Source organism: Acipenser ruthenus, chromosome 18 (assembly GCF_902713425.1).
Source record: "Acipenser ruthenus chromosome 18, fAciRut3.2 maternal haplotype, whole genome shotgun sequence".
Taxonomy (NCBI): Eukaryota; Metazoa; Chordata; class Actinopteri; order Acipenseriformes; family Acipenseridae; genus Acipenser; species Acipenser ruthenus.
The window spans coordinates 14543016-14558342 of NC_081206.1; the positions used below are offsets into that span (position 1 = coordinate 14543016).

Sequence of the window (15327 nt, forward strand, 5' to 3'; positions counted from 1 at the left end):
TGTTTTATATACCTATCTCGATTCTTCAGAACTGCTTTGTTGTTTCCGCTTTGGTCTGTTCTCTCGCAGACTCTTTTTGTAGCTGTTCGGTCGGCGCAGGTACCTGCGCAGGGTGTGGCATGTCTGCTGAGGTCACGCAGACTGTCGTCAGGAACAGACTTTGTCTCAGGTCTGCACAGATGTGGAAGAATCTGCGTGACTAGAAAGCACTTACTTTTAAAATAATCTAGGAAGTGAAGCAGTAACGGATTTCTAGGCAGGCAAGGCAAGAAAAAAAGAGCTTTCTTTTACCTTGTGTGGTACCATATATCATGTTTTAAATGGAAATAAGTCTGCTCTAAAAAAGAAAAAACTGCACATGTGAGACCTACAGAATGGCATTACATGAGAGGTAAGATTTATGAAATGATTTTGTTTGTGACAGTCGCTATCAGTGCTAACCTATTTTATCGGATCCTTAAGCACATATGCCATTTAATGATGTTTATCTTGTTTGTATTGACGATTGACAGTTTAGAAGATGAAACCTGTTAATAATGATCAGGCTTTATTTGAGTTTTTATCCCCTGGTGCATTTCAGCATGTCACACTTCAAAGACATCCTTCACACTTTTATCTAGACAAATGCATATCCAAACTTGCTTAGGACAATCATTAACACAGGTTTAGAAGCAACTGATTTTGAGAGAAACCATGCTATGATTACCATTATGAAGTGAACTTTTGCTTTTCTGTCAGCCAGTATCTGAACTTGTCACAAGGGCTGACAATCAGAGAGATTCACCTTGTTGACACTGCTGTTGACTGAGCGCTCCACTGAAATCAGGGGCTGACAATCAGAGAGGTTCACCTTGCTGACACTGCTGTTGATTGGGCTAATTTACCATTCAAAATTAAACAAGTGGAGAAGAAAAAGCTGCTTGGATTTGTGACTCTTGTTGCTTTTCTTTGACTTGGAGAACAGCAACCATCACAACTCCAAGTAGCTGTCTCTTCAGTTGTTTCACTTGGAATGGTAAATTAGCAAAATCAGCACCAATAACCCTCACCTGTGGTGAGCTTATCCGAATATTCAATAATCAGTGTGCCGCTATAGAGAGGAGGCTAATGCGTCTCATCAGTGCTCGTCCGGTACCTACTGTGGTAGCTGGTTCATCTAAAAACTTTGTCAAGTCGGGTTTTAAAGTTTCCAGTGAGTCAGCATCAACAGCATGGCTATGTGACCCATTCCATACCCTCACAACTCTGTCTAAAGAAGTGTCTCAAAGTCAGGTGCTGTGATGTATGTTATGGTGAGCCAGACCTAAACCAAGCCTCCAGAATAGTCCAATCTACATTTTTCGAATTAGAGCAAGGGTGTAGCCTAGCTAAAATCCAATAGAGGACAATACATCTCTGTCCTGGATAAACTAAATGTCCTTCATCCTTGATAGTTATTGCATATACTTCTTAGTTCTTCTGGTTTTCTAAAGTCAGCTATGAATGAGAACCTACATGTTAAGAGAGATTGAATGGATGATTGATTGAATGCAGCAGCGTGACTGATTGTGAATGCAGCCCAACTCCCTGAAATAAAATCTCCTGTGTCAACCTGTATGTGTTGCCTCAACCTCCGGGAAATTGCTGTAGATTAGGTTAGCCAGAAGAGGGGAAAATGACATTACAGCGTTAACATATAATTACCCAAAGAATGGGCCACGATGGGGCATCTGGAAGTTCAAGAGGTCATCAAAAAAAGGAGTTCACTGGAGCAGATCTTCTGACAAGCCCACAAGGTTTGTGAGTCTTGCTCAGGAAGAAAATCATTATTATTATACCCCCTCCTTGAGCGCTGATTTTATCTCCAAAGCTGTTAGAGAGACCACCAAGGGAGTGGTGTTGGTGGCTCAGTAAAGAGAGGCAGTCTCTGCAAGCAGAGTGTTGTAGTAATTCATTATTGACAACACTCTGTCATCAGGACCTGAATGCACAAAGAGGTTTACTGGAGGAAATCAGAGCGGCCGCTGCTGCTCTGCAGCTCAGCTTCAGAAACATAATTGTGGGATGGAAGTGGTGTCAGGTGCTGTCAGTACAAGCTGTTGAAGAGTGATGTCAGCAGTCATCAACAAGGGGAAAAATGCTTTATTTTCCCAAATTGATTGCTGCAATGCATTTGCAAGATGTCTTCCTATCCTCAACCCTAATATTTCTCTGTAGCAAATGTGGTAGTGTTGGGTATAATTAGTGTCATATTATTTCTTAGTTAGTCCCATCTGTTAGTTGTATAGTTTGCTAGTGGTCTATTCAGAGATACCATTATATTTAATGAGTAAGGGGCCTGAGTGGGAAAAACTGGGTGGTAAAAGCCCCAGCCCCAGTCATTCTGCATTCCTAATTGATCACATTTTGGGAACCACTGCACAGTAAGATGGCTGATTTAAAGAGGAAAGGAGCTTTTCAGGGATACCAAGATAATTACAAAGTAAAGGGTCTGAGTGGGTTAAAGGGCTAATCGATGTCCACCCCTTGTCATTCTGTTTCAAGGTTGGTGGCACCATCATTTTGACAGCTAGTGTTCATGCATACATACATGTACATAGGCCCTACATGCTGGTTAAAACAGAGGCTGGGCTATGGATCTTGTTCTTCATGTGGCACTCAGGTCGAATATATTAGTCTTATATAGTATAGTCTTCTAGTTTAACTTTTACATTGACTGGGACTGCTTTTCTATATAAATGTAATAATCTGAAATACGAAATACAAAAAACTCTATTGCTGACACAACGTTAGTCTAATAAAATCAATATTCCAGATATGTTTTTAATAAGGTGGGTTTGTTAGTGCGTGTTCATCTAAATAAATAAATACATAGTGAAGTTTGAAATCTTTGAAACATTTTTTTTTGTTTTAAATGCTAAATTTGCTAAAATGTTATCCTACTTCTATGGAGGCAAAATATATTGCTGCCGTTTTCGTAACCTGACAGTCTGTAAAGATAACTTTGTATTTGAACTGATTTGTGTAACAATATCAGAATACATTTCATAGGTGAATTCAAAATCGCCACGTAAGATCTGTCACCTTGAAAAACAGACCTGCGCAAACTAACACTTCACAGATAGGCTGAAGCTGCCAGTATTCTGCTGGCTTCTATTTTAATGTTCTATCTAGAAATATAAAAGTGCGACTGTGTTGATTTATTTATGCACATGTTGTAAAAGCGTTGACCTTGCCTGCTGTGTTTCTTCCCACACCGTTGGAGAAACCAAGATTGTAACTTATTGTATTTGGTAATATATTTCAGGGATGGAAATAAGACTGCTATTGCATGGCTGTTTAAACTTTCAGAATATTAAATGGAATTGAACACCCAAAATAGATTTTTACTAAATGCAGCTCAGTGCAGTGGTGGTGTTTAGAGATTAGATGTCTGATTGCAGTAGTGCCCGCCCGCCTGCCTGCCTGCCTTCCTTTCTCAGGCTGCATGCAGGGATTGGCCAGTGCCATGCTGTGCTGCAGTGCTGCTGCCAGTGAGACATGCTGGTCCGCTGGGTAACGAGGGAGTGGGGATGACCTTTCTCATCTCCTCTCACACTGAGTGGAGGAGGCAGGCTGCTGCTGATGCGACTGTGCGGGGAGCAGGGAGGGGTGGCATGGGAACGCTTTCCCACGTTCATCACCAAGGCTTCCCGCTCGTTTAGCATCCTGTACGCTTCTCACAAGCCCCGTTTTGTTATGCTGTTAACCGTTTTATTTTTCCTTTTGACTTGAGTGAAGCCATTTAATAACTTCAGGGTGTTAGAGTGTGTTTAATTTTCTAATAGGATTAAACCCGTTTTGAATGTTTAAACATCACCCACGTTGTCATGAGAATATGACGTAGCAGCACATGTCACGCACATTCCTCCCACTATAGGAAGTGCACGGCCAAAAAAGGGTGGAAATCGACTTCTCATGCTAAAAACCCATGCGACAAGTTTGAGAGCCGTACCATGTGCTCACGAGACTTCAGCAGTGAAGATCCCGTTTGTGACGTAACCACACGCAACTTCACACTGTAACTAAAGACCGTACCCAGCAATTCTGAATTAAAAACTGAGCTCTGCTAGAGCAGCCCAAATATAAACAATAAGAGGCTTAGACATCTCTTCAATCACTATGACACCATTTATTCAACGATTCAAAGAATTACAGTTTGCAGGCGACTGCTTTATAATTGTGTGATTTCATAAGCAAGGTTAAAAAAAAATACTGAAGCTATGACAAAACAAAAATATACAGCCCTTTGTAAAAGAAATAATATTGCAGTATCTTTGTATATATTTTTTCATTTTTGTTATTTTCATGTTTAATGATGAGTGCTTTAAGCTTTAATTGGACAACTGAGTGCTTTTCTGTCCCCTAGCAATATTATTTATTTATTTATTTATTTATTAATTTATTAGCAGACTCCCTTAACCAGGGCGACTTACCATCACATTACAAAATATCACATTACAGAATATCACAATACAGATAAGAGCCGTTATAAAGTACAATAAAATCAGTAGAAAATAAGATCAAATTTAAATAAGAGCAAAATAAAGAATAATTACCTTTGAGCGAGTTTGACTAAGTCCAGTTAAACATATAGTAAAAATATTTGCTTATACGAGTAAAGTCCATTAAGAGCACATAGTAAGTATGATAAGTGGATGAGAACGATTTCAAATAAGAGCAATTACAAAAAACGTGAATACGGATACCTATGAGTAAAATCATGTACAAGATACAGGAAATAGTTATAATTAAGAGCAGTAGTAGAATCCGGCAAGGTATGGAGCAGTTCAGTGCAAGTACAAGCTGATGCTAGTACTGGAACAGTTGGGTGCCATATAGTCCAGTATAGTGGAGAGTTGTGAGGTTTACAGATGCTGTCTGAGCAGGTGTGCTTGAGGAGGCGCCTGAGCAGTCCTGATATCCGTGGGTAGGTTGTTCCACCACTGAAGGGAGGAGCGGGCTGTGGGAGCGGAAGGGGGGTACAGCTAATCTACCAGTGGTGGAGGAGTGTAAGGGGCGAGACGGGGTGTAGGGAGAAATGATGGGTAGGAGGGAGCAGAAAGGTCAGTACAGCGATAGGCGAGTACAAGTTTCAAATTGGAGCGTCCATGTATAGAGTTGAAGTAAAATCTCTTGAACCTCATTCATAGGGTAAGAACTGTTTCACAAGAACGACAACATGAAAAAAAAAACCTGTTGGTTTCTTGAATTTGTTCAAAAAGACAAATATGGGGCTTAATACCAGCTTGCTGCAGGACTTACAAAGCGAAATTAGCATCTACTGAGGAATTTGTTGAACTTTTATGGGCTACTGGTATACTGGCTCCCCAGCAACAAAAAATGTAACCGCATTCCCCCGTGCTTTTTTTATTACATTTTTTTGGTGGCCAAATGAGGCAGGCTGCACCTGCGGTGCTTCTAAACAACCTACAAACGTTGTGGAAACCCAGTTTAAGAAAACTGCATGATATCAGTAAACCTCAAGGCCAAACTGGAACTCAGACAGAAACATTTAAATATAACCTCCTGTATGTTAATTTTAATCTAAACTACATGTAGATTAACCAAAATTGCCTGAAAGATACTACCAAAATAGCATGACAATTTTGCATGTACATTCAACCAAGCTAATGTCTCCTTGTCGTTTTGCTTCACAGCCTCGGCCTGTGGCTGGATTCAGAGGCACGGTACGGTACGCATCCGTCAACGCACACAAAAACAAGGTAAGAAAAGGTTCACAAATCAAACATTTACACGATGACAGTGCAATAAGCAGTAAGACGAGATCTAACTAGCAAGGTGCTGGCCTAACACCAGTGTGTGCTTGCAAATGACAGTCAGTAGACGTACTGTATCAATAATCAGTGGCGGTATTTTTGGGGTGTTTTGTTCCCCCATCATTTACCCTGTTTTATATGCAAAATCAAATTGGATTATAGCTACTACCTTGAGGAATTGATTCTAAAATCTGCTATATGTCCTGTACATAACCGAATCTGGGTTTAATCTGAATCACCAAGCTCCATTGAGTTTTTGGCATGTAGACTCTATACATTTGTGTTCAGATTCAAAAGAACCAGTTGCTAAATTGATTAATTCCTTGTGCATGTAAACGTTGTAATTTATGAAGCTGTTGACATATTTTCAAATCAATCAAACAAGGCTTTCAGATATTATAAGCCTCACACGTTTTCTTATAAACAAACATCCAACAGCTTGCACACACATTTAAAAAAATAAAAAAATAAATTTAATTGAACTGACATTGAGGCTGTGTTGTGTCAGGTTGGCTCTTTTTTGTGTATTTTATGTATTTTTTTTTATAAAAACTGCAAAGGATGCTGTCAGGCTCCCTGTGTGTCTGCGCTCAGTGCCGCTCTGTGTCTCAGTGCCGCTCTGTGTCTCAGTGCCGCTCTGTGTCTCAGTGCCGCTCTGTGTCTCAGTGCCGCTCTGTGTCTCAGTGCCGCTCTGTGTCTCAGTGCCGCTCTGTGTCTCAGTGCCGCTCTGTGTCTCAGTGCCGCTCTGTGTCTCAGTGCCGCTCTGTGTCTCAGTGCCGCTCTGTGTCTCAGTGCCGCTCTGTGTCTCAGTGCCGCTCTGTGTCTCAGTGCCGCTCTGTGTCTCAGTGACGCTCTGTGTCTCAGTGCCGCTCTGTGTCTCAGTGACGCTCTGTGTCTCAGTGACGCTCTGTGTGCCTGCTCTCAGTGACGCTCTGTGTGCCTGCGTTCAGTGACGCTCTGTGTTTGTGCAGGAGATGGGTCGGCACGATGATCTCTGGTCCCTGTTCTACATGCTGGTGGAATTCATGGTTGGACAGCTGCCTTGGAGGAAAATAAAGGATAAGGTAAACTCTGTTCTGTTCCAGGGTACCTGAGATTAACTGTTGCAATGCAGATACAGGATGGAAATAAGACTCCCATTGCATAGGAGTCCATTCATAGTTTTAATATGCTTTTTGTAATACTCACCTGAACTTGTTATTTATACACCATGGCTAATCAAACTCATAGTATAACCTGGAATGGGTGAAACTGCTATGCATTAGTACTTTCCATCCCTGAGATGCCTAGTGCTCTGAATTTTAAAAATAGTTTTCAATAGAATTGTGTTATCTGATCAGCACAAGGTTAAAATATTAGCTTGACTGTGCGAAGAACTCACTGGGCGCCTGGCCAGCAGGGTTCGCTGTAGAGCGATGAGGGGAAACAGGCGCCAAGTGAGCTCAGAGCAGACACCTGCAGGGCTGGCCTTTGTCCTCCAGAAGCCGTTAGCTCGTTGACATCTGCTCTCGAGTTCCTGGGTGATAAAGGAAGCTGGCTTGGTCATGGGATTGGAGGACGCCCACTGAACCTTCGGGTCTCCTGAGCCATGTGGGGAATTCCTGCGGTGAGGGGAAAAGCGATTGGGCATTCCAAAACTGGGGGGGAAATTATAATTGGATACACTAAATTAAAAAAAATAAATAAATATTAGGTGATTAGGTTATTCCTGTTAAATGAAGGCTAAACTTAAATATAACACTTAATTTTTCTATTTTAGTGTAAAATTTAACATGATTGTGTAGGGGTGTAACAATTCATTGTGCATCAATGAATCACAATCTATTGTATCTTGACCACTAAGTAACTATTTGTAGGCCACCCAATGATTCTTGAATGATGAATAAATGTGATTAATCATTGGCATGGATACATACTCCCTTAATTTGTGTCCTCTAACAAAACAGTCCATCGGGGAGGGGTGGGAGACTGTTATAGTAGCTGGTCCCAACTATGGGTTGAAGTCAATGGTGTTTGGGGTTGGTGGAGCTGACCTTAAAGGATCTCCCTGAGAGCTGTTTGATAACACTTTCTTTCCACCCTACTTCCCCCACACCCTCCCCCTCGCCCAGGAGCAAGTGGGGAAGCTGAAGGACACCTACGACCACCGGCTTATGCTGAAGCACCTTCCTCCTGAATTCACCATCTTCCTCGATCACATCCTCAACTTGGACTACTTCACAAAGCCCGACTACACGGTAAAACCACATGAGATCTGAACTGGTATCCACCATTTTGAGTGCAATGATCTTTTGCTCACAGAGAAGCTCCTCTCTGTCTATGCTATTGTCAGGACTGCAGTATAAACTATATTGAAGATTATTCTCAAAACAGTGACATGATTTAGGCTGTATTTCTTTCATGGTTATCACAGATTTTACGTTTTCCTGTAAATGTACCTATTGCTGTCTAATATGTAGTTCCCCGTGAAAAGTCCCATTTCTGAAAGAATAGTGTAGATATACATATTTTTATCATTTAAAAATTAATACAGCAAATGTTTGCCTGCGTTTAGGAACCTGGCAGCCAGTTTAGTTTGAACACACTGCATAGAGCTGTGCGATTTCTTTACAATGTCTTCAACAAAAAAGACAAGAGCTGCATCAAAGATATTTCTGCTAAAGATTGCTCTGTCCAGTACAAGAAGGGGACAGTTCACGGGTGTTATTTTTATATATTTTTTATGTTTTTATTTTGTTTGATAATTCACTTATGGTGAACATACAATGTCTTTAAAAGGTGGACATTGAAAATGAAATATTGAACAATTTAGCATTTACCATGAAAAGAATACAGCCCTAAACATAACCTATACCAACCACTGCATTTGTTAAAATGTACATACTGTACAAACAATTTGAAATATATTTGAGAGATTGACCCAATTCAAAACGGGTTGCCTGAAACGCACACATGATTGTATAATTGTTTTCTCTCTTTGTCTCTCACTAGCATAAGGGTTATCCATAAGGAATTTGTTTATGGTAATATAATAAAATACATATATTATCACACACTGCTTCCTTAAGGAACAGAACAGAACAGACACAGACCTGGAAACTGGTTCTGTTTCATAAAAAAAGAAATCATTGATCTTTGTGCAGTTTTGTAACTCTGCCAATTGTCATTACATGGATACATACGTTGATAAAGTAAACGATTTTGTAATAATTGACCATTAAATCCCATAAATTATCATCTTCACTGTCTCACTGTACCTGCATTTCGCTCAAGTGAAATTCTCCCATTTGGGTTCTGAGTCAATTGAGAAGATGGGAGAACATTGAGATCTTTGCAGTGGAAAAACAGCTCAGATCAGTCATAGCCTGTGTCTGTACACCCCCTCAAAACAAATGATAAAGCCACAGTCTTTCTGATTTGGCTGCATGTGAAGTTCAGCATTCAGCTGTTCTAGTCTGCTTCCCTTGACCAGCAGCTGGGAGAGACAGGAATGAAGTGCTGTAGCTGCTGCAGCAATGCTAGTGTGTCAGTCCCAGCTGAATTCCTTTGTGTCTGGGTGGAAAAGCCATTGGCTTTCATTATCTTGTAGAATTGAAATAATAATGTTAACTTACACAATTACAGTCAATTCTCCATAAAACAAACTCAGATTAGACACATTTCTTGATACTATGATTTTTCTACACGACCCTGGCCAAATTTAGCAGTTGCTTATTATTGTAAATTACATCTTATAATTAGGGCTTCTGATTTTCGGTTTTAACCGATTGTGGCAAAGTGGTTTGTAGTGCACAGGTGTAGCGGTGATGCAGTGATTAGAAACAACAGTTCAACAACAGTTCAAGTGGTGAAAATGAAGCTAAATCAATTGCTTTAAATAATAACACTGACTATATACAACTATGTGTAAAGTCAGTAAAACTGTGGTGTTCAGTCCCGAAATAATAATAACAATAAAGAGACACACTTTTAAACACACACGATCACAAGTCCAATAGGGAGTGCTCCTTGGTGCAAGTGGTGAATTATACAGCGACAGTGAAACAGTAGTGCAGTGTAGTCCGGATTTGATGCTGGCTGATTAGCAACAGCATCCGGATTTCAGTCTTCTGTTACAAAGGTGACAGTGATTCGACAGACAGATACAATGCAAAACACTCACGGTTTCCTTTTCACGCCTCCAGGTCATTTCCGTAACCATAACAGAGGAACAGATTGCTTTGCCATACCCCTTGATGTACCTTCAGTCCTGCCCTCTTCGGTAGCGAGTTTAATCACATCTCCTCCAATCTGTGACTGACACATCGTTTAACGTATTAAGGCGATGACTTCTGGTATTATGGCTCCGCCCCCTTCATGGATGGCCGGCTTCCGACTGACCCTGGAATGAGCTGCAAAGCCATCCGGTCCGGGGCAAATTGTTCTTGTTACACAGCGCCCTCACAGGTCGGGAGGGAGATTGTTGACTAGGATTCATTCGCTCTCTGTCACACCGCTATAAACCAATAAAACTAAAATTAAATCGGTGTATAGCCAATAACCACCAAAAAGCAATAGAAATGGTTACATTGACTTGACCCTTTTCCCAGTGAAAAAGCTAAATAAAATAACCTACAAAAAACCTTCCCAATGCAGCTGGGCAATGTCCCTCCTTCCTGACTTGTATCTAACATTTCTTCGTTCTGAATACTTTAAACCCACCCCCAACTACTGAGTGGCAGCAAATTCCTACATATCTATTGGAGGATTGTAACACGCTTGCGAGATTTAAAATGGGAGTACAAGAAACTGAGGATTGTTCTTGCTCACGAGATTTAAAGCTATATTACAGTTTGAGATAGAGTATTCACATGTTCGTGGAATTTAAAACAGAATTGCAAATTGTGGTGAAATGTAAAGAAATGCCTAAACACACAAAAACCCCAGAAGAATGTGCCCGTGACCATAAGGATTTTGTTGTGGAAGACAGCAAAGAAAAGAAGGTACAATTGAAGTGTGCAAGTACTGTCTAGTTACTATACATATTGTGACAGAAAAAAACGGCCAAGAATTTTGGAAAGTAACCGAAAACTATAATTTCATACATTATATAATAAAGCCCCGGAAAAATGATTTTTATAAAACTCAAAAATAGCTAAAAATAAGCACTGGAAAAATGGAATTCATAAAAACAGAAGCCCTACTTATAATACAAATTCACACATTTCTTGTTAGTGCAAATTATATTGGAGTCCTCCCAGGGAAGAAAATTTTGAATGAAATGAAATGCGCTAATTCGAACAGCTGAGTGTAAAGGATATTGGGAAATGCCTGATGTTGAGGATGCCTTTTGTGGTTGGTTTAAAAATGCCCTTGATCAGAATTCAGATTCGTGTAGTGAATTTGCAATGTATACTTTTTTAATGTTCACTTTATTTTCAGTAACATTCTCAATACTTTTAGTACTTTTCATTGTTCTGTAATTGAAATTTGCTTTCAGTGTTACTGTAACTTCAATAATAACTGACAGGATGCATTTGGCTTAGACTCCTGATAATAGGAATATCGTTGTATTTGGTCCCTTGAAATTCGTGTTCTTGAGAATTGACTGTACTCATTGACGCGCTGTTCAAGTGGCAGGTCTGCTGGCATATTTAACTGCCCCCCCTTCCAAACAGTATTCGGGATCAGAGCATTGCTATAATCTCACAATATGTTTTAGTTTGATTCTGTTTCTAAATGTATACAGGTCCTGGAAGTGGTTTCCATTAACACAGCTATCAAAGTGTTTAGTATTGTAATGTTTTTGCTGTCTCTGTCTGTGTAGTTGCTGATGTCGGTGTTTGAAAACAGCATGAAGACCTTCAGCGTGGTGGAGAATGACCCTTACGACTGGGAGAGGACCGGGACTGACGGCACACTGACCATCAGTGTCACCTCCAACACCCCCCAGCTCCACACCAGACAAACCCCCGCAGCACTGGGGTAGGTACCGCATCCAGAACTGTGTAGAGACACTGACACAGACACACTGACACACACACACTCTCACTGACACACGCACTCTCACAGACACACTGACACACACACACTCGCACTGACACACTGACACACACACACTCGCACTGACACACACAGACTCGCACAGACACACACACACTCTCACAGACACACTGACACACAGACACACTGACACACACACACTCGCACAGACACACTGACACACACACTTGCACTGACACACACACACTCGTACAGACACACCGACACACACACACACTCGCACTGACACACACACACTCTCACAGACACACTCGCACACACACACTGACACACACACACTGACACACACACACTCGCACAGACACACCGACACACACACACTCGCACAGACACACACACTTGCACAGACGCACTGACACACACACTTGCACAGACACACTGACACATTCACACTCTCACAGACACACTGACACACACACACTCGCACTGACACACACACACTCTCACAGACACACTGACACACACACTCGCACTGACACACACTCGCACAGACACACTGACACACTCGCACAGACACACTGACACTGACACAGACACTGACACACACACACACTCGCACAGACACACACACTCTCACAGACACACTGACACACACACACTCGCACAGACACACTGACACACACACTTGCACTGACACACACACACTCGTACAGACACACCGACACACACACACTCGCACAGACACACACACTCACACAGACACACACACACTCTCACACACGCTGACACACACACACACTCGCACTGACACACACACACTCTCACAGACACACTCGCACAGACACACTGACACACACACTCGCACAGACACACCGACACACACACACTCGCACTGACACACACACTTGCACAGACGCACTGACACACACACTCGCACAGACACACTGACACATTCACACTCTCACAGACACACTGACACACACACACTCGCACTGACACACACACACTCTCACAGACACACTGACACACACACACTCGCACTGACACACACACTCGCACAGACACACTGACACACACACTCGCACTGACACACTGACACTCGCACAGACACACTGACACTGACACAGACACTGACACACACACACACTCGCACAGACACACACACTCTCACAGACACACTGACACACACACACACTCTCACAGACACACTGACACACACACACACTGACACACACACACTCGCACAGACACACTGACACACACACTTGCACTGACACACACACATTCGTACAGACACACCGACACACACACACTCGCACAGACACACACACTCTCAGACACACTGACACACACACACACTCTCACAGACACACTGACACACACACATACACTGACACACACACACACTCTCACAGACACACTGACACACACACACACACACACACACACACACACACTGACACAGACACTGACACATACACACTCGCACAGACACACTGACACTGACACATACACTGACACACATACACACACTCTCACAGACAAACTGACACTCACACACACTCTTTCACAGACACACAGATACCACCCAGGCTAGACCCAGTACTCCATTCCATTTCTATTAGCCCAGTATCCTGACCTGAGTAGACTAACACAATGGTTCTGAAACTGAGGTTACAGAAAGGATTCAGGGGAGAAGCAATCATGTAACAAACAGACAGACTGTTCTTTTTATGTGTTTAATATATACCTGCCCTATCAAACAGGTACATCTCAAGCATGCCTTTGTAATCAAATAGTCAATAATTAGGTCAATAATTGCTTCCCGCTTCTTTAGAGAATGGACAAGACCAATATGTCCTGGCTATAATGCATTGCACTCAGGATTTTGTAGAGTTTCTATTTAGAATAATACAAAAAGTAGATTTTTCATGTATTTCTGGTTTATACTTGAAAAATTCAACTGTACTTCCTTGATGTATTTCAACAATACTTTAGTAATGGCTTTTTGTATGGGGTCATGGCAGACTCCCAAAGCTATTTATAATTCTAAGTGTATACCTGGTTAATCAGCAAAGCCTCTCCTGGAGTGGATATTATATGGTACAGCACCCTGTTAGATGTTCTCTGTATGAATGTATGAGCCTACATGTGAATGTGTGTGCTGGTGTTTGACTGCAGGATGGCCAATGCCTCCCTGATGCCTGGAGACCTGCTAAGGGAGAACACTGACGAGGTGCTGCAGGACGAGCAGCTGAGCGACGGGGAGAACTGTCCAGAGAGACTGCCGGGCTCGCCAGGACACCAGCTCCGGAACCAGGAGTCAGACGTGTGGGAGGAGCTGGACCGCAACCGCAACCGCATCAGAGCCCCCGTCTGGAAGGTAGGGGGACTCGCCCTGCAGGCGCACAGGAATGAGGGGGTCTGGGTATAGCAGGAAGTTAACACTGCTGGATTTAACAGAAGCCATCAGGGTACTTCATCTATAACTTCAACAAGGTCAATCAGAAGCTTATAGGAAGTCAAGTTAACAGACGTCTCGGCTTGTGCCTTATTCAGCCCTCCTTTTTGAACCTCAGAGAAACATGTTTGATTCCAACAGGCAGGAAAAGGGTATTTCTCGCACTGCTGTAGGTAACATAAACACTGCACTTACTGAAAAGATTTTGTTGAGGAATTGAAATGTGCTTGCACTGATGACTTCAATTACAAGTACTGCTGCTACTACTGCTGGAATACAATGTGCACAGTATGATAACCATCCACAAATACATGGAATACTTAATGTCAGGGTATACAGTGCATCATGCAAGTACGAAGGCTTACAAATGTAAATGTATGTTATACTGCCACAGTATGCATTATTCTATTATTAAGAGATGTGTTTTGCTCAAGACAATGTGATGGGTTTGTTTATTTGAAAAATTCTAAAGTACAGAATGAATGAATGAATGAATGAATGAATGAATGAATGAATGAATAAATGAATAAATAAATAAATAAATAAATAAATAAAGAAAGAAAGAAAGAAAGAAAGAAAGAAAGAAAGAAAGAAAGCTTTGTTCAGCTGATGGTAAACAGAATTAGGAAATGATCGGCCGTATTGCTTAAAATACAAACGTTTACTCATGCAGGTTATTATTTAAGAGCACAGGTGAGTTGGTTATTTTTGGTACGGCATAAACAAAAATGCCTATAGCAACACCATTAAAAATGTATTTTAAAATGAAAACGTATGTTATTGGAGTTATGTCTACATTTCACAAGTAAGCTTCCAGTGTTGTTACTGATGATTATTACACACAGAGTTTGTACAAAAAAAGATTTCTTCACGTACCTAATGAAGTTTAAATGCTGTAAATAACTTAAATAACAAAACTGCTTTGAGAATAAGGAGGCTATCCCTCTGCAGTCACTTGTCTCTGCTAATATTAATTGAGACACTGAAACTTGTATTGACGGTTTCCTTCAAAACCATGATCAAAATATACAGTATCAGTTCACAAAAAGACATTCCTCAGACACTTTGCAAAGGTGATTGACAGTA

General features: G+C 41.5%; 1 protein-coding gene across 5 annotated transcripts in view; it reads left to right on the plus strand.

Annotated features, from left to right (window-relative positions):
* Positions 1-15327, plus strand: part of LOC117412380 (tau-tubulin kinase 2-like) — a 62067-nt gene that overhangs the window by 31338 nt on the left and 15402 nt on the right. For all 5 annotated transcript variants that reach the window (XM_034927743.2, XM_034927745.2, XM_034927744.2 and 2 more), the window contains 5 exons: positions 5679-5744; positions 6770-6862; positions 7910-8035; positions 11605-11762; positions 13962-14163. In XM_034927743.2, the coding sequence (XP_034783634.2) occupies positions 5679-5744; positions 6770-6862; positions 7910-8035; positions 11605-11762; positions 13962-14163 (645 nt within the window). The remainder of the gene's footprint in view (positions 1-5678; positions 5745-6769; positions 6863-7909; positions 8036-11604; positions 11763-13961; positions 14164-15327) is intronic.